This window comes from Canis lupus, chromosome 3, assembly GCF_048164855.1.
Source record: "Canis lupus baileyi chromosome 3, mCanLup2.hap1, whole genome shotgun sequence".
NCBI lineage: Eukaryota > Metazoa > Chordata > Mammalia > Carnivora > Canidae > Canis > Canis lupus.
The window spans coordinates 13,188,459-13,209,200 of NC_132840.1; the positions used below are offsets into that span (position 1 = coordinate 13,188,459).

The 20,742-nt window shown below is 41.1% G+C and overlaps 1 protein-coding gene across 3 annotated transcripts in view; it reads right to left on the reverse strand.

Moving 5' to 3' along the window:
* WDR59 (WD repeat domain 59) overlaps window positions 1-20,742 on the reverse strand; it is a 104,056-nt gene that overhangs the window by 35,786 nt on the left and 47,528 nt on the right. For 2 of the 3 annotated variants that reach the window (XM_072818380.1, XM_072818379.1), the window contains exons 9-18: window positions 18,807-18,884; window positions 16,547-16,703; window positions 13,008-13,087; window positions 11,314-11,446; window positions 11,053-11,177; window positions 9,177-9,341; window positions 6,446-6,541; window positions 6,169-6,313; window positions 5,630-5,699; window positions 593-746 (exon numbers count right to left, since the gene is read on the reverse strand). In XM_072818380.1, coding sequence (XP_072674481.1) covers window positions 593-746; window positions 5,630-5,699; window positions 6,169-6,313; window positions 6,446-6,541; window positions 9,177-9,341; window positions 11,053-11,177; window positions 11,314-11,446; window positions 13,008-13,087; window positions 16,547-16,703; window positions 18,807-18,884 — 1,203 coding nt within the window. Of the gene's footprint in view, window positions 1-592; window positions 747-5,629; window positions 5,700-6,168; window positions 6,314-6,445; window positions 6,542-8,465; window positions 8,513-9,176; window positions 9,342-11,052; window positions 11,178-11,313; window positions 11,447-13,007; window positions 13,088-16,546; window positions 16,704-18,806; window positions 18,885-20,742 lie in introns of those variants that run through there. The other variant, XM_072818381.1, reaches the window with a different exon arrangement.

Here is a 20,742-nt window from a genome sequence, read left to right on the forward strand (position 1 = left end):
GCCAATGTTCTCTACATTGTCGTCACCAACAGCTTCTGACAACTTAATAGCTACATTAGGGACGATGAGTTCCTGAAGAACCCAGGAACACAAGGACAGGCTCAGGTGATTTTTGTATAAGCTTGTCCATCCAGATGGGCACTTCTGTATAGACTTAAAGCACAAGATCCCTTAGAGATGAACTCAAAAACTTCTCACCACTATGATGTTCTAAATATACTGAGATCTCAAGCCTTCAGAAGCATCCCTTAATTTGTTGACAAGCCATCAGAATACCAAGGAAGATCTTCAGCTAAACCATTCTACCTGAAAGAGTGGGAATCCCCTTAATAAATGGGGATAACAAGGATAGGGTTAAATGGGGAGTGGAGAATACAGATTATAAGAACCAACCCACCCCTCCACACACACACCATTCATAGTAGTTAAAACCAACCAGAAGGAACAAAGCAAAAGTCCTTCTTAAACAAACTAATTCTGAAAGTTAAAGATTCTAGGGGTATTATTAACTTAGCTGTGCAGAGCAGGCAGGGAGATAAAGAACAAGAATAAAGAGGGAATAAGAATCGAAGGCCATGGCTCTGCTGCTTACCCGCTCCTTGTAGTAGAAGGAGCTGATGGACACCTGCTCTTTCTCACTGCGAGTGGGGCTCCCACTGTATAAACGAAGGTTCCCAGGGGCCTCTGTGCGGATCTTCATTGGTGCAATCAAGCCAGTATGATAAGCAGACAAGGCTGACAGAGACCTATGGTTGAAAACACAGAATTATCCATACTGGTGATAGTCTTTCCATATTTCCAAGTAGTGATGCTCTTAAACATGTGATGAACCAAGAGAAAATACAGGGAAAATGGGGGGAAAAAACTCAAAAAAAGAACAAAGTAGAATGTACATAACTGAAAAACACTTTGCAAAAGTAGAGACTACTTCTGTGACTGTATATACAGAAAATTCAAAGGAATCTATAAACTTGTAGACCTAATAACTGAATTTAAATACAAGGCCAATCTATAAAAATTTAACAATTTCTATATATTAGAAACACTTAGAAATAAACATTTAAGAAATTTCATTTACAAAAGCATTAAATACCTAGCAACATATTGAATTTTATTTTTATTTTATTTTGTATTTATTTCTTAAAGATTTTATTTATTCATTCATGAGAGACAGAGAAGGGGGCAGAGACACAGGCAGAGGGAGAAGCAGTCTCCTTGCAAAGAGCCCAATGCAGGGCGCAATCTTGGACCCCGGGATCATGCCCTGAGCCAAAGGCAGACACTCAACCACTGAGCCACCCAGGCATCCAAACAAATTGAATTTTAAAGTGTGCATTGAAAATACAAAATATTGCTGAGAAATTAAAGACCCAAAACAAAAGAGACATATATGATGTTAGTGGATTAGAAGATTCCATATTATTTTCAAGGTGTCCATTTTCCCCAAATTGATCTATAGAGTCAACACATTTCCAATCAAAATATGAATTGGCTTTTTTTTTCTTTTATAAACCAATAAGCCATTTCATATTTTTATAGAAATGCAAAAGACCTAAAGTAGCCAACATAATTCTGAAGAATAATGAAGTTGGAGGACACATCCTAGCAGATTTGAAAACTTACTATATAAAAGCTACATTAAGAGTATAGTGTTAGGGGCACCTGAGTGGCTCAGTCGGTTAAGCATCTGCTCTCAGCTCACATCATGATCCCAGGGTCCTAGGATTGAGCCCCACATCGGGCTCCCTGCTCAGTGGGGAGTCTGCTTCTGCCTCTGCCCCTACTCTCCATGCATGTTCTCTATCTCTCAAATAAATAAATACAATCTTTAAAAAAGTATAATGTTAAAAAAAAAAAAGTATAATGCTGGCATAAAGAGAAATCAATAGATCAAAGGGAAAAAAAGATTGTAGAAACAGACCCACAAACACAGGGTCAAATGATTTTTAACAATTCTATCAATGCAGTTTTTTAAAAGATTTTATCGATTTATTTGAAAGAGAGAGAGCATGTTCACATGAGCAGGGGGAGAGGGGCAAAAGGAGAGGGAGAGGCAAACTCCCTGCTCAGCAGGGAGCCCAATGCAGGGCTTGATCTCAGGACCCCAGAATCATGACCTGAGCTGAAGGCAGGTACTCCTCAATGCAATTTTTTTTTTAAATCAATGCAAATTCAATGAGCAAAGTCAAATTTTTTCCATAAATGGTGCTGGAACAATTCTGCATCTCTACTGAAAAAAGTGAACTCTGGCCCCTATCTTATATCATACACAAAAATCAATTTGAGATTGACTATAGACCTTAAATAAGGAATCTAAACCTATAAATTTTTAAAAGAAAATGGAAGGATATTTTTGTGACCTTGAGTAGGCAAAGATTTTTTTCCTAGAATACAAAAGCACTAACTATAGAATTTTTAACATGATAGATTGGACTTCATCCAAATTAAAAACTTCTGTTTATTAAAACTCATTAGGGAAGGAGAAAGACAAGTCACAGATGAAGAGAAAATCAATACATACTTCTATTAAAAGATTTACAACCAGAATAAAAACTACCACAAATAAATAATAAGAAACACAGTCCTGGGACGCCTGGATGGCTCAGTGGTTGAGTGTCTGCCTTCAGCTCAGAGCATGATCCCAGAGTACCAGGATTGAGTTCTACATCAGGTTCTCCTCGAGGAGCCTGCTTACTCTGCCTATATCTCTGCCTCTCTCTCTCTGTATCTCTCATGAAAAAGAAAGAAAGAAAGAAAGAAAGAAAGAAAGAAAGAAAGAAAGAAAGAAAGAAAGAAAGAAAGAAAGAAAGAAAGAAAGAAAGAAAGAAAGAAAGAAAGGAAGGAAGGAAAGAAAAGGAAAAGGAAAAGGAAAAGGAAAAGGAAAGAAAGAAGAAAAGAAAGGAAAGGAAAGGAAAGGAAAGGAAAGGAAAGGAAAGGAAAGGAAAGGAAAGGAAAGGAAAGGAAAGGAAGAAAGAAAGACCTAAAGAAATGGGCAAAATACTTGAACAGGCACATCAAAAAAGAAGATATCCAAATGGTCAATGAGCACACAAAAGCTGCCTAACACCACTAGTCACCACCACAATGAGATATCACACACCCACCACAATGGCTAAAGTTGAAAAGGTTGAAAACACCAAATTTTGAAGAGAATGTAGAGCAACCAGAACTCTGAAACATTGCTGGTAAGAGTGTAAAATGGCACAACCACTGGGATAGACATTTTGGCGACACTAAAACAAAAATCATATATACACCTATCCTAGGACCCAGGTATTCTACTCCTTGAGTAGAGAAATTAATATACATGTCCATAAAAAGACCTGAAAGTGTAGGTCTACTTGTAATAGCCCCAAACCGGAAAAAATCCAAATATCCCTCAAGAGGAGAATGACAAACAAATTGTATTATTTCATACAATGGAACCATTGATAAATACAGCTACATGGATGAATTTCAGAAACATTAAGTTGGGGGCGCCTGGGTGGCTCAGTCCGTTAAGCATCTACCTTCAGTCCAGGTCATGATCTCAGGGTCCTGGGATCAAGCCCCACATCGGGCTTCCTGCTCAGCGGGGAGCCTGCCTCTACCTCCCCTCTGCCCCACCCCCCTACACTAATGCTCTCTCTCTCAAATAAATAGTCTTTTAAAAAATTATTTTAAAAAATTAGGTTGGGGCAGCCCGGGTGGCTCAGCAGTTTAGCACCACCTTCAGCCCATGGCATGATCCAGGAGACCCAGGATCGAGTTCCCCGTCGGGCTCCCTATATGGAGCCTGCTTCTCCCTCTGCCTGTGTCTCTGCCTCTCTCTCTCTCTCTCTCTCTCTCTCTGTGTCTATCATAAATAAATAAATAAATCTTTAAAAAAAAGAATAGGTGATTGTTTTTTAGTACAATATTTCTAATAAGGAACCTGGAATAACGTACGGGATCTCTTTTTTTTTTTTTTTTTAATTTTTTTCTTAATTTTTATTTATTTATGATAGTCACACACAGAGAGAGAGAGAGAGGCAGAGACACAGGCAGAGGGAGAAGCAGGCTCCATGCACCGGGAACCCGATGTGGGATTCGATCCCGGGTCTCCGGGATCGCGCCTTGGGCCAAAGGCAGGCGCCAAACCGCTGCGCCACCCAGGGATCTCGTACGGGATCTCTAACACTTAACTCCCCAGTCCTGTCAGCCAAGGTCTCATCTGCCTGGGTTACAGCAGAGATGGGCAGATTCTCAGGACAGCAGTTCAATCTCCCTTCTCTCCTGTAAGTATGCTAATTATATTACATCCAACACATCCAGTGTTTGCAGTAGAGGGCTTCCATATTATCCTGGTTGCCCCATTACAGAACCAGAAGTCTATCATAACAGCCAAAAAGTGGAAATAACCCAAATGTCTATCAACTGATGAGTTAATAAAGAAAATGTGGCATATACATTTTATCTGGCAATAAAAAGTACTGACACATGCTACAACATGTATGAGCCCTGAAAACATTATAATAAGTGAAAGAAGGCAGTCACAAAGGGCCACATAACTATATGATTCTATTTATATAGAATGACCAGAATAGGAGAATTTATGTGCAGCCATCATTATAGTCAATTACAGAACATTTTTAATTACCCCCAAAAGAAACAGCATCTCCCAGCTGTCAACACTTCCAGTTCCAAGTCCCCCATTCCTCCAGGGCTGGGCCAGCACTAATCTACTTTCTGTCTATATCTGTGAATATACAATAAGCCACTGAATTATTTTATACGGGTCAACTATATACTATAGGATTTATATCTTGATAAAACAGTAAAAACATTTAAAAAAGAAAAAACAGCCAGTAGTAATAATAGGAAACACAGAGCAATGTGCCAGGCAGTGTTCTAAATGCTTCTCAGGGATTACAGATTTAATCTTCTCAGCAACTGAAGGAGGTGGGTGCCACTATCATCCCCAAATTATTGTTGAGGAAACTCAAGTCCAGTTTAGACAATTTGCCAAAGGTCACGGAACAGCAGGGCCAAGATGTGGACATAGCGGCTCGGCTCCCAAGTCCACATTCCCATTTGCTACTTTAGATTGCCTCTTAAAAACAGAATAAAACAAACAAACCTCCCCCCACACACAAATAAATAACGGAGACCAGACAGAAAGCATGTTAAATTGCTAAGAGTGACTCACCAAGGAAAAGGAGAGTTTTCAAATTTTAATTGAAAACTTCCATATTGTGAGTTTTTCTAACCACTTAATGTAGTTTAAAAAATTTAACATGTTTTGGTAATGTGAGAAGTGGCATATTAGCGTTATGGAACTGCAGCTGATCTTTTTTATTTTTCTTTTTTTATTTAATGTTCAGATAATACTTTGGCAATAGGGGGAAAGCACACTAAAAAAGAATTTGCCTTGTTTTGACAACAGCTTTTACCAAACTACTACTTCTGGTGGCTTGGTAGTAACCTGACCTCCCAAATCTCAGCTTAGTGGCAATTTAATGAACCTGATCTTTCATGAATAAATCCTATAGTGGGTATTTACTGAAGAACTAACACCACTTGTCCAAAGAAAAACTCAGTGCTCATTCTCAGATGTCTGCCCACTTATGGCCCCACGAACGCAGCTGATAACTGCATCTCCCAGGCTCACCTTGGTGTGGGTTCTGTCGGAGACACTGCTCGATGCATCGTCATAGGTCTTGTGAAATACACCAGATACCCTGCCAAAGGAGACACCACAGGTGCACATCAAGGTCAATGAGCTGCAGGTGGGAAATCCTAAGTAAGGCAGCCCTGGTCAGTCCTATCTGTAGCCACATGTAACAAGGTCAGAATCTCTAGGATCCAGGAGGGCTGTGTGTGGTGTGGAAAAAAAATCTTCTTGGGTACTTTATATTTCTTTGTTAGGGGACCCGTCCTGTGCTGAGAACCAGGGATCTGGATAAGGTTCACACTCATAATCATCAGAATGAAAAAAAAGTAAGACTGTAATTATGGTGAACATTCTTAGGTTATGGCCATAGAAGCCAATTCAGCAGCAGACCATTTAATGCTACAGCAGTCTTTAGAAGTTTCCAGGAAACAAACAAAATTTCCTGATTTTTCTGAAATTTCTTTAGAGACTATAGGACATACTGAGCTGCTCACTCTCAAAAATCTAGAATCAGAGAACCCAAAAGAGAGACCAACCTGCCCCGCAGAACCTGGCCCCCGAGGTCCTAGGGAAGGGAATATTGGCATCCTGGTATGACCCATAGGCAGTGGTCACCCGGGCAAACGGAGTGACGGAGTTTGAGAGTGCAAAGGGATTGCTGGAAGTGCTGTCTTCTTGGTTCTGAAATTTAAAAATTAACAGACTAAAACCCACAAGGTATCTGAACGCTGACTTACAAAATACGGATACATTAGTCTGGGGAGGAAGACACATAACAAAACATCAAAGCATAGGTTGGTACAAGAATCCCACCACAAAAGACTCAAGGCAGGAGACAAGCTGGCGCAGGCAGGGCTCCAAACAACTCTGGTTACGTTTCACTTTTTGCAGAGAAGTGTCTTTCAGGATCTAGAAAAGGCACGAAACACAGTCAAGAATAGCAACAACATTCCTTCTCCTGATTCACTTTTATTCTTCAAAGCAGTGGGAAGCCGTGAAAATGCAGGGAGACTGGAGCATGGCTGTGTCTAAGGCTTCCGAGGCAGCATCCTACTTTCCACCTGCTCTGGAGGCTCCCAGGACAGATTCATTCCTGGGTCCTCTTTGAGAAGCCCTCTGCTTTGCCAGGACAGGCTCACACAGCTTGAGAGAACACATTTCTTTACTGTGAATTCTATTCCTTTCCTCTCCTCCTAGCTTAAACCCCACCCCCTTGTGGAACTCTCAGTACTCCAGCAGTAATACTCAGTACGAGCCAGGGGGGAAACAAATTTCACTTCAGTAGAAATTACAAGCTATCTTTTTTTTCCTTCTTCTTTAAAAATATAAATCCTAACATTTTAAAGCATATGCCCTAGATGTAAACTGACGTACACATACCAAAGACAGGCATGTTATCTGGGCCTGTATGGTCCAACACGGAAGTCATCAATTACATGGGGCTACACAGCGTGTGAAGTGAGGCAAGTATGAATTGAGATGTGCTAGAGGCCCCTGGGTGGCTCAGTCAGCTAAATATCGACCTTTGGCAAAGGTCATAATCTTGGGGTCTTGGGATCAAGTCCCACGTCAGGTTCCTTGCTCAGTGAGCAGTCTGCTTCTCCCTCTCCCTCTGCCCTGTTCCCTGCTTATTCTCACTCTCTAGCAAATAAATAAAATCTTAAAAAAAAAAAAAAAAAAAAAGGAAAGGGCCAGCCTCAGTTGCTAGGCATGCTGAATTGAGATGTGTCATATGCGTAAAATTCATACCGAGTGAAGACTTAGTACAAAAATAAGAATGTAAACTCTCGCAATAATTTTTACATGGATCACATGCTGATATGATTATTCTTTGCATATAATGGATTAAGTAAAAAAATTAATGAAATTAATTTACCTGCTACTTTCAAATTTTTTTAGTGTAGCTACTAGAAAATTTTAAAAATTTGTGCAGCCTGCATTATATTTCTATCAGACAGCACTGAATTAGACTTCTAAAGACACTTCCAGGATCCCTGGGTGGCTCAGCGGTTGAGCATCTGCCTTTGGCCCAGGGCGTGATCCTGGAGTCCTGGGATTGAGTCCCGTATCAGGCTCCCTGCATAGGGCCTGCTTCTCCCTCTGCCTATGTCTCTGCCCCCTCTCTCTGTGTCTCTCATGAATAAATAAATAAAATATTTTAAAAAAAGACACTTCATAATCCTATCATTTTTATAACAATAGGAAAATCTTTTTTGTATGTGCAAATAAGACAATGAAATATTCAAATTCCAAGTATAGACAAACAGACTCTTAGACTCTTAAAGAACAAACAGATGGTTACCAGAGGGGAGGTGGGTGGGAGGATGGCTGAAATAGGTGATGGGGATTAAAGAGTGCACTTCTGATGAGCACTGAGTAATGTATAAAATTGCTGAATCACTATATTAGTACACTTGAAACTAATTTAATATAATGCTATATGTTAATTATGTTTGAAAAGAAAAAAAATTCCAAGCACAAAATGTACCTATGCTACCAAATCAAAGTAGCATTTGAGAGATCCCTATACCACTTGAAAGATTTCTTGGTTACATATCTTCCTCCAGGAAGATGGGTCAAGTGTATATGATACAAACTAGGCAAAAGGTGAATAGCACTTGGGTCAGCTTGGTTTGTCAGAACATTTCAGTTATTTCACTCATGATGCTGCTCATGCTGAAAAACGTGTATCATGCCCAGCTCGTGGGGCTTCTTTAATGGAGATTCTGCTGATTAGTTCTGCATGAACTGACAAAGCAAATTCCTGAGCCTGCAGGAGAAAGGACCTACAGGAGCAAGTTAGATGCCAGACTAACCCACCTCCATTCAGGCACCAGCATTCCTTCAGATACCTCACCCGTGCAGCCAGCCGAGCCTCACCTGAGGACGACACCACTTCCTTTCAGGGAATGGATTTTTTAAAATTACCTTATATTTTGTTTTTGTTTGTTGTTTGTTTTTTAAGTAGGCTCAATGCCCAGAGTGGAGCCTAACACAAGGTTTGAACTCACGACCCTGGGATCAAGACATGAGCTGAGATTAAGAGTTGGACACTTAACTGACTGAGCCCCCCATGCACCTCCTGTTTTCTGATTATAAAATATCTTTTAGCTTCAGAATACATCTTGCCTACTGTTTCCAGATAAATTAAAATGTATTGCAGGGTTCTTAACCTGAGATTAATGCATACTTTTAATGAGATCTATGAGCAGATTATATACAATTATAGAACTACATCTATTTACATGCAATATTTCTGAAATTATATACATTTATGCAAATTTTTCTGAGGAAGGGTCTACTATTTTCATTAGATGTTCAAAGCGGGTCCATGATCCAAAAAGGTTAAGAACCACTGCTCTAACATTTTCTATACACAGTGAATATCAACAGTTAACACTGACGCACATAAGCACAGATGACTTTCAAATCTTTATCTACTGGAGTTTTCATTTAGCTTTACCACTCAACCTAGACACTGATGCCCATGAACAGAGTTTTCCTCTTACAACACTAAGGAGAATTTGTGAACACAGACCCCCACCTTTAGCAGCTTGGCTTTCATCGTGGAGGTGATGGTTGTGGGGTTGATGAACTGGAAGGAAGGGGCAGCGTTGTTGGGGTACTGCGCCGGGAACTTCACCAGCATCTTGACACGGTGGCTGCTGCAGTGCACAGACACCGTGCAGCTCCTGTCTGCCGCATCCATCTGCAGATGACAAAGGGACAACTGCTCGAGAGACGAACCATCAGGCATCTCTAGATACAAATGAATTTAGACAAGTTAGCTGCAAGCTCTAGGTTCCTGGGACCTGGGGAAAGGGAGACTCTCCAGAGACAAATGAATTTGGAAGATTTATAAAACTCATGTTCAAGACCGATCTTTAACTTTAGCACTGATTTAATAAGTTCAAAGTAATTTGACTTAAAAAAGCTTCATCCTAAAGCTGTGAGGTAGACTGAAACTTGTTATATTTAAGATGAGAAAATAAAGCATGAAGAATTGAAATACTGGATTCAATTGAAAAGTACTCCTAGAAAAATCCATGGAGACACCAAGTGGATTACTGGGTGCCAAGGGTGGGGATGGGGGGGCAATGGGATGTGACTGCAGATGGGTATAGGGTTTTTCAGAGACAATGAAAATGCTTTGGAATTAAGGACGATGGTGGCACAGCTTTGTGACTATACTATGAAATACCAAATTGTACACGTTAGAAGGGTAAATTTGATGATGTGTGAGTTATATCTCAATACTTTTGAAAAAGCACTCCTTGCAAAGCAATCAAGATCTCCCTCTTAAACTAGAATCACTAGGCTAACAACACTGTTCTCAACAAAGGGGGTGTGATCTAAATTGATACAGATAACCAATTAATCAAGGAATCCTTTCACTGTCTTGATTTCTCATGCTGCCAACCAGAAAAGGCTGCTGGAGTAGAGTGGGAAAAGGCACACATGTGGGAAGTCAAGAGACAGATTCAAATATCTCTTCCACGAAATAGCTGCTGACCTCAGACAAGTCATTACATCTCTTAGTGTCTGTTTCTCCTTCTGTAAAGTAGGGAGAAAAGCATGTATTGCAGAGCCTTCTAAAGGCCAAAGGAGGGACACTTGGGTGGCTCAGTCGATTAAGCACCCAACTCTTGATTTTGGCTCAGGTCATGATCTCAGAGTTCTGAGATCAACCCCTGCATTGGGCTCCACGCTAGGTGCGGAGTCTGCTTAGAATTCTCTCTCCCTCTGCCCTTCCCCACAACCCCTCAAAAAAAGGACAAAGGAGATAATTATGGACACACACGTATCCATGACTACTGTTAGTTGAATATAGGCCAAAAAGAAACAAACCAAGATTCAAAACTTCACAGACTCAATTCTCTGAAGGAAACCATTTCAAAACCACCCCAAAAGGAAGGGAGCAAACTTTCCATGTGTTAAATAAACAAAGAGGTTTGGTGACCTTCTTACTATGAATCTAAGTTATCAAGAAAGTGACCAGCTTTAAGGGAAGACAGCACAGCAGAGCCTACAGAACATTGGCAGGTCAGGTTTAGCTTCCAAACTCAGCTCTGCCATTAACTATACTAGTAACCTTTGACAAAACACTAAGCCTTTCTGGATCTGAGTAAATGCCACCCATGGTAAAATGAGGAACTGAGGCATCTGAGAGGATTTTAAGATACACGAGCATGAATTTATTCTTTGGTTCATCTTACGAGAAAATATTACGGTGAGGCTGTAATTTGCATTTGTCAAACATCTCTTTCTCTAGAAAACCTCAAAAATAAAAAAAGCAAGCAGAGGGATTTACCAGTTAGAGCAACAAAGCTATTAGCTAACCGGAATCACAGCTGAAATCGGGCCCTTGCCCACCAAGCACCACCCGCCAGCATGAGAGAATCCCCTAAAGTAGTGAGCACCTCAACGTTGACATTCCGGATCTGCACATTGATCAAAGAGAACTCCTGCTGCAGAGTCTGAGGCAGCCCCAGCTGTTCCGACCTCTTCTCTTCCAGGATACTGCTTGGCGGGTCTTCCTTTAAGACTAGCAGGAGGGAGAGGTTCTTCAGTGGTTGGAAAACAGTTTTGAAAGTGAGCCCAAGAGCAGTTCTGGGGCATCTGCCGTAACTCTGAAATGCAGAGAGGGGCACCTCACCTGAAACACTAGTTTGGCCAATTACCTTCTTCCTCCCCATGGCTTGAGCTGTGCTGGTGATCCGTATCTTGAGTGTGAAGGGTCTTCTCTGGCTCCGGCAGAAGAGAAATGCTCTCAATGAACTCATCAACGCCATCCAATATGTCGTTTGCACAAAGCTGTGACAAAGGGTAGAAGATCTAGCTCTACAAAAGTCAGTGGAAATGATCATCATGGCTAGTTAAGAGTTCAGACTTTAAAAAGTCTGATGACTTTAAAAAACCCCGATGCCTGGGGGGCTCGGTGGTTGAACATCTGCCTTTGGCTCAGGTCGAGGCCCGCATCAGGCTCCCTGCAGGTAGCTTACTTCTCCTTCCGCCTATGTCTTTGCCTCTCTCTCTGTGTCTCTCATGAATAAATAAACAAAGGCTAAAGATGTCAGCCAAAACCCGATATAATCAAAATAGGTGTCACCCACCACCAGATCTACCTGGTTAAATACCTAGGAGAATAGACTCTTTTAACTACCCTGGAAATTTTTCATCCTGTTCACAGTTTAGGCAAGCCTCAGAAAACATTATTTTAAAAATTTCAAGCCTTTCTGGAGTTGGTCAGCTAGCCCAAAACCAAAAATGAACAAATGGTACCTTCTGGAAAAAATATATTTGAAAGGCAGTAGGTGATGATACTTAACCAAAATGCTCAGAGTGACTTTATACTAAGCAGCAAATTCTTTTTAAGATTGATTCATTCATTCATTGATTTTTAAGTAATCTCTACACCCAACATGGGGCTCAAATTTACAACCCTGAGATCAAGAGTTGGATGTTCTCTGAGGCCCCTGGGTGGCTCAGTCAGCTGAATGTCTGACTCTTGGTTTTGGTTCAGGTCACGGTCTCAGGATCATGGGACTGAGGCCTATGTTGAGCTCCACACTCAGCCACGAATCTGCTTGTACCTCTCCTTTCCCTTCTGCTCCTCCCCAGCACCCCCATCTCTCAAGTAAATAAATAAAATCTTTAAAAAAAGAAAGTTGCAGGCTCTCATTCTTAGGTTTTGGCATTAAAAAAAAAAAAAGAACTGCATGCTCCACCAACTGAGCCAGCAAGGCACCCTGCAAATTGCAAATTTTACCCAGTATCTTTTATTGACCTTATCCAAAGCATCATGGGGGAAGCAACATAAGTGAAGCATGGTTCCTGCCTTTAAGAAATGTAGCCAGTGAGTGAAAGAATCGTTCTGAGATGGAATATAGCAAGGGCAACAGCAGTAGTTCACACCAGGTACAAACCATTATGGTTCATATAAGAAGCATTATCATTTATGGGGCAAACATTGGAAAGGTATTCATAGAATACCTTTTCATAGGTGCTGCTGATGGATGTAAAGGGCTCTGAACACTGCAGAGAGTAAGGTTAGACTTCCTAGTTCATTTAGAAGAAGAGAAAGAAATGAGGTCCACAGGCCATTTGCTCAGTGGGCTACCCAGACTCTCATACCAGGACAAGAGAAAAGGCAGTCAGAGGCTTTTCACGCTTAAAAGTACCAAATACTAAAGTTGGCTCTTGAAAACCTCAAAGCCTCAGTGTGGCCTACACATACCACTCAGGCCACCAGCAACTATTATTAAATGTCTACCACATATCCTCTAACTGCCACAAATACTAAATCTTGTATTTTTTTTTTTTAAGTTTCTAGTGTATCCAGTTACACTCCTCCACAACAGCACTGAATACATACCCTCTGCATCTGGGAATCCACCCGCCACATTCTCAGCGTCTGATCTCGTGACCATGTTACCAGTTGGTAGTCCTTGGACCCTAGAAATCACCAAATGAAAATCCTGGAATTTTTTTTTTTTTTAATTCAACATCAATTTTGCAACAGGTTGCACTGGAGTGAGATTCTTTCATTCATTCCTTCATCCATCCATTCAACAAATACTTACTGACCATCTCCTAGATGCCAGGCACTGCTCTAAGATACCTGGACAAGCATGAATATCACAGCCTCTGCCTTTATAGATCTCACAGCTCAGTGGTGGCAATTGACAAATGGATAAATACATAATAAAATGTCTGGTAGTGATAGTGTTATTAAAAAAAAAAAAAAAACACCCAGGATAAGAGAACTGATGGCAGAGCTATTTTTAAACAGGACTCCCTGAGGAAGTCACATTTGAGCAGAAACTTAAATGAAGTGAAATAATAACTGGCAGCTCAGCAGGTGAAGAGGGATGCTGGGATTTAACGTCACATTGAACTTTCGCCTCCACAAATGTTCCTCCTTTTATATGCTCCAGAGGAGCTAAGCGTGAATATGATTTTGTGAAATGAATTGCTTTAAACGTATAATGAAACTTTACTGTTTAAAAGAATTTTTTGATGAAGAGATGTATCTCTTTGTAAAATGGATAATCAATCTCAAATGTTTTTAATTGCCTGAGTTGCATTTTCACATATTAGGTCTGGTCAGAGGGAGATTCTTCTAAAATCGTTTAGGAGCTTTATGAAAGATCAGGGCATTTTGGAGTAAATTAGATCATATCTAGAATCTCCTTTACAGCTATCCTTATAGAGCAAAGAATTTAGAAGAGTTTAGAATTGAATTTCATTTGATTCCTTCATTTTACAGATAGGAACATGGAGGCACCAGAGAACATGATTTGTCTGAGCTAAAAGGGGGGTGAGGGGCAAAAGGTCTTGCTCTATGTCATTGCCCTCCATTGGGCCCTCGCTCCTCAATGTTACTGCCTCACAGGACACAACTCTTCTGAACGACTGCCTGTCAGGAGTCCTCTCAACCCTCTGCAGACTCACATTCATGTCAGCAACTGTTTTCTGCCTCCACATCTGGCTTCTTTTCGTGTCCCTGAAGTTATTCCTAATTCCGTTCTAATCGCAAACTCTCTACCAGTGCCTTTGCCCCCATTCCCTCTCGCTCTCTCATAGGGCCCTTGTTTTCTCACATACCTCTTTCTTGCACCCTGTACTTGCCCTCAGAGAGAGAAGGTGGCAGCTCCAAGATCAACTTTGCTCCCTGCTTTTGAAGACAACTTCACTCACAAAACCAGATGCTGCTGCCTCTGGTCATGTTGCCTTACAATCTGGCTTCTATCCTCAATTTGTTTTTGGAATTCCTCTCTTAATGATCGTATGGCTTCCCATTTGTAAAATTAAGTGCTTTTCTCTAATTCTGCACACTGATCCCCCAACACCACCTGAAACCAGTGACTGCCCCCCTGGTCACAACACCCTGATCTTCTTGCTAGCTCTCCAGAAGCTCCTGTACTGCAGCGAAATGCAAAGTCAAAGCCTGAGGTAATCCAGTAAAAATGGACTAAGAAGACATGGCAGTAAAATAAGATGGAGCAGCACTAGTTGAAAAAGAAGTAAAATGCGGGATCCCTGGGTGGCACAGCGGTTTGGCGCCTGCGTTTGGCCCAGGGCGCGATCCTGGAGACCCGGGATCGAATCCCACATCAGGCTCCCGGTGCATGGAGCCTGCTTCTCCCTCGGCCTATGTCTCTGCCTCTCTCTCTCTCTCTCTCTGTGACTATCATAAATAAATAAAAATTAAAAAAAAAAAAAGAAGTAAAATGCAAGAATACACGTGGGAGGATTACATTTATAAAAGGTCCAATAGGCAAACTGAAACTATTTTGAGGAATCCATTAATGGTGGCAAAACTATAAAAATAAAAACAGAAATTACTTTTATAAATATTAGGACAGTGTTTCCTTCCAGGGAAGGGAAGGGACAGTTACCTGGGGCTCTGGCAATATTCTCTTTCTAGACTGTGGTGGTAAGTTACATAGATTAACACTTCAAAATTGGTAAGACTAAATAAATTTATTTTTAAAAATTTTTTTTAAAAATTGGTAAGACTGTGCATGTTTTATGTAATTTTCTAGACAGATGATATATTTTACAGTAAGAAGGGATCTGAAGAAACACCTGTAACTTGTACTCAAAATCTTGCTACTGACTAGATGGTCCTGATTTACACAGCTCACCCTGCCAGCTTACAGATGACACAGATAACTGAAAATGGGTTGCTAAAAACTTTTCGTTTCAAGCCAAAACTACAGGCCAACCTCTCCCTGCCAGACCATGAGGAAGCTACATCCTCTGTTCACTATGGCAAAATGCAAGATAGGAAGTTGAAAGCCAAAGTTGTGCATGCAAATTGATGGGATAAAGACCAAGCAGCCTCATGTTTCTAGAAGCAGGGATATTTGGGAAATAAAAAAATGAGAAAATTAAGAGGATGATCAAAAAAGTCCCTTTAAAAGCTATCCTGAAAAAAGAGGCTTGTGAAGGTCACAGATAAGCAGGGATAAGATGAGTGCTCTAATCTCAAGTCTACCAGACCTGAGACAGACTCTGGACAGGCCACTCCACTACTTGCCTTTCTTTCTGTAATACGGAAAGACCAAGAAATATACTTCTGTTCCATAAAAACTTTAGAGATCGTGACAATAAGATCTCAGGATAAGAGAGGCTGCGTGGTAAGCTGGTGGAGGAGCTGAGGCTGAGGGCTTCTGAGTCCATCAGGCTTGGCTTTGCATTGGTGAGGACTGGCTAGATGGAAGCTGCAATAACAAACAATCCCCAAATGTCGGCGGCTTAAAGCAAGGACATCTTGCTCACTCCACATCTGCACCTCATCCTCACTCCTGATGGGCACAGCTCCAGCTGGCTTTGGGCCAGATGGTGTGGCAGAAGCGAGGAGAGAGTATAATTGTACCATGGTTGCTAACGCTTCAACCCTGAAGAGATCGCATCACTCTGTTTGTGTTTCATGATCGAAGCAAGGCTTATGGCCAAACCCATCTTCGAGGAGGAGGGAGGTGTAACACACCACTATGTGTTGCGAAGGGAACTGGGAATATGTGGTGGGTAGTGCTGATGAGGACCTCAGGTCTCCTTCCTCCGCAGAGAGGCAAGGAGTAAATGCCAGACTTCTGAGGATTGTCAACCCAGAGTTTTTCACCCCTAGAGATGGCCCAACAGCAAGTCTGTCAATCAATTTCTTGCAGATCTCTTCCACACAGGTGAGAGATGACATCGAACCTCAGAGAAGAGGTGGGAAGCTGGGAGAAAAGCTGCAGCCACACATCCCTTTCCCTTTCTACCGTGAAAAGTGGTGGTCCCCCGACTCTCTCATTCCTCAAGTCCAGCCCTGAGGGGTCTGTGTCCTCCACACCAGACCACACAGCCAACCCTACTGGAGCTGCTGTGGAATAGGGCTCAGAAGGAAATCAGGCTCCCACTCACCCTCCTTCTGTTTCCTCCACTGGAACTCCAGCACCACGTCATCGTGCCCCACAAAGGTATGGACCGGGGTATTCAAGTCAAAGACATTCCACAAGAGAAGACTGTTTTCCCTCCGCAGCTGAGGGACCATCACAGTCACCAAGCCGTTGCTGAAAGGCTAGGACAGCAAAGGGAAAAGCAGACGATTATTCCAGGGAGGGTTGGCTGAATCTTGAATTACCAAAGCTGGAATGCTTTCCTAACTAAAATAAATAAGATGATGGAGGGCCCCACCCATCTGGGGAAATGTGTTCCAGATACCACAAGTTAACTACCACATCTAATTTTCTTTTGCATTTATTCTGCTTTGTCTTTGCATGGAAGGAACCACAGCAAGTAAAAAATAAAGCTAAGCCAAATACTTGGAGGACTTTAAATTCTAAAATAAGCTGCACACCAGAACACATTGTTTCACATCCAGAATGAGTCTGCAAGACACACTGGGGAAAACCCCAGAGCAGCGAGAATTCTTGCCATGTGGAAAAGCACCAGAAGCATAGCATCCCCATGAAGCATCACCTTCTCATGGCTTCCAATACTATAGCTATTCAGAGAAAAACTCTCTGATTTCAGGACTGACACGTTTTACTTATCAACACTTAATCTGCTCAGTAGCTAAGGGGCCCATTTGGTAGATAATCAGACTCTGTTTTTTGAGGAATAAACTAAAGTCACCTAAAAGCCCATTTATCTTCACTCTCACTCCTGGCAGCACTCCTGGACTTCTCTGTTTATTTTTTAGAGTAAACATATTAATCCAGAGAAGTATTTCAATTCATAAGAACAATGTCTGATTTCTTGACAAGCGCTCCCAGTTGCAAAAGCCACTTAATACCTAAATTATCTTCTATGTTTCACAGTGCCTCGGGGTGACAGCCTAATGCACAAAGGCAGCTTTATTCATCCCTGTGCTCCCTTTCAAGTTGACACTGAAGAAAATATATTATCTCTGATCAGAAGCTATCAATGTGGCAATGGAAAAACTGTTGGAAGGCTAATAGCTTATCTCCTCTATCTGTAGCATTTTATGGTTTATAAAGCATTTTAAGATACCATTTTTCAAAAGGAAAGGCATATTGTGCACGTACTAAATGCCACTGAATTGCATACTTTAAAATGGTAAATTTTATCACAATAATAAAAAGGAAGGCTCCATAAAATTATCCGTTTCTACAGAGGAAGAAACTATTGTTCAAAAGCATCCAGCATCTTGCCCAAGGCACACAAATATTACATGGTTCACTGCAACATTATTCACAACAGCCCAAATATGGAAACAACCAAAATGTCCATCAGTGGATGAATAGATAAAGAAGATGTGTTACATGTATACAATGGAATATTATTCAGCCATGAGAAAGAAGGAAATCCTGTCATATGCCACAACATGGGTAGACTCAGCATTATGCATAGTGAAATAAGTCAGAGAAAGACAAATACTGTGTGATATCAGTTATAGGGAATCTAAAAAAGCTGAGTTCCTAGAAACAGAGAGTAGAATGGTGATTCAAAGGCTGATAGGTGGGGGAAATGGGGAAATGTTGGTCAAACTTCCAGTTTGAAGATGCGTAAATTCTGAGGATCTAAAATACAGCATGGTGATGATAATTAAAAATACTGTACTAGACTCTTGAAAGTTGCTAAGAGAGCAGATGTTCAATGATCTCAATACAAAAAAAAGAAATGGTAATTATGTGATGTGACAGAGGTATTAGCTAATGCCGTGGTACTAACAGTCTTACAATACGTAAGTGTACAAATCAATGGGTGTCCACTTTGAACTTATACAATGTTACATGTCCATTACATCTTAATAAATCTTGGGAAAAAATTAAAAGGCACCGATGGACCCAAAACCCAGGTCTTCTGAATCTAAAACCAGATGTCCTTCCACCACAATCCACTGACGGCAAGTCCTACAACCCACTAGCTCCATCTGCACCCCCTTCCCCTGTCATTAGTGAGCACCTTCCTGCAGCCCAGCCTCCCAGTCAGTCTATGGTCCGCGATCCTCACACCAATTCTTCCCCAACATTCCAAGGGCAAGTTTTTAGACACATAACAGCTTTGATGCTGTCATTATTGCCTTTGCCCCACCCCTCAGCCAAGACAGAAGGAGAAAACTGCCTCACAAAGAAAATAAGAGAAGACAGCCCTTGGCCTCCATGTCTGGAACACCGCGGTGAAGCTCTCCAGCAGGAGGTTAGGGTATCCCACTCACAGTGTATCTGGCCTTCCAGACAGGCACCTGGCAAGGGAGAATGCTGAGGTATTTCCGAGGCTGGCGGTAATCCCAGAACTGGAAGAAAGAAAGCAGGATAATTTGTGAAATAAATGCCGTTAAAAAACTCAACAATTGAGGGCAGCCCCGGTGGTGCAGCGGTTTAGCGCCGCCTGCAGCCCAGGGCGTGATCTGGAGACCCTGGATGGAGTCCCACATCAGGCTCTCTGCATGGAGCCTGCTTGTGTCTCTGCCTCTCTCTCTCATTCTCTTTGCATCTCTATGAATAAATAAATAAAATCTTTAAAAAAAAAAAAAAACTCAACAATTGAAATTAATTCAGCCTGTGGTCCCTTGGCTCCCTGTCCATGGTGTGTCCTGGCAGCCCCCTCACCATCGGAGCAGGGCAGAGATACAAACCTTCCCCAGCTATAAACATTACAGAATTGCCCGCCTTCAGGAGGACAATTAAACAGGCCTGCAAGTGAAAGGTCAGAGTGACATGTTTCCACCCTGTGTCACTTTTATGCCGTGTAGGACAACATAACTAACTGCTAACAATAGCTGATGTGCTGACTGCATACTGCATTCCAGATGGAGCTTAGAGCTTTAGGTTTTTGATCCTATTTAATCTTCACAACCACCAAATAATGGGTGTTATTCATTTCTTTCTCAAAGGTAGGAGCTAAATTACTAAACAGTCTAACCTGCCCAAGCTTACACAAGGAAGAGGTGGCTGTTTGGACATGTACACACTCACCCACTCCACCACTGAGCATGAGGAACATGAGGCTGCGGAATACATATAGGTGAACCAGACACACTGTGCCTTAGAGACACCTGTGCTTTCTAGTGAAGGGAAAGCTACACTCAGAACCCAAGCATTTGTCATGAAGCAGGAAACGGTAGAGCACCAAAGGCAGGAGGAAACTCTGAACTATTCAAGTATTAAGAAATTATTTTCTTTTCTTTTTTAAGAAATTATTTTCAAAAATAGATTATAGTTTGGCAGTTTCTTAAAAAGTTAAATGTGCATTAACCATTAATCCAGTGATCCCAACTCCTAAGTATTTGTCCTGGAAAACTGAGAAGTTCCGTTCATGGGAAAATCTACACGTGAATGTTTATAGCAGCTCTATTCACAATCATCAAAAATTGGAAACACCCAATGTCCCTCAACAGGTTCAACAGAAAATAAACTGTAGTATATCTCTAGAAGAGATTAGTACATGCCAACTAAAAGTACATGATCTATTGATTCTTAAAACAACTTGGATGATCTTGAAAGTGCTATATCCTAAGTGAAAGAAAACAACTCAGAAAGTTTCATATTGAAATTATTCCATTTAAATGACCTTCTCAAAAAACAAAACTACAGTGATAGAGAACAGAAGTTAGGGATTGGAGGAGAGTGTGGCTATAAAGGGATCAGATCACAAGAGGTTAATTCTTGTTTCTTCTGACAACTCTCTTTTTGCCAAATTTGGGCTTAATATGCAAAATAATAAAATTGTTAGGATGTTTTTTCCATCTAAACTGCTTTGAGGTTTCCCAGATGGCTATAGGGAAAACTATAACCCTTATCTTCTCAAAGAAGGGAAACTGGAAATCATTAGGTCTTCTTGGCATCCTCCAGAATTTTAATTAGGTCAACACTTTTTGAAGGCTTTCCTGTTATCAAGTCTACCAATGTGAAAAACCAGCAAATAAAAAAGTTCAGCCCCCCAAGTTAATTATATCCAAGTAAAATATTAGTATATTTCAGCTACCAGTTACTCTTCATCATGGACAGAAGCACATTCATGTTTATTTATAGACTGTCACTATAACTGTTAACAGAACCAATCCTTTATTTAAAAAAAAAAAAAAGACTTGTTTTCAGATTTAAGTATGGTCAATTGGTGAGCATTATAACATATTATTATGGGTTAAGTCA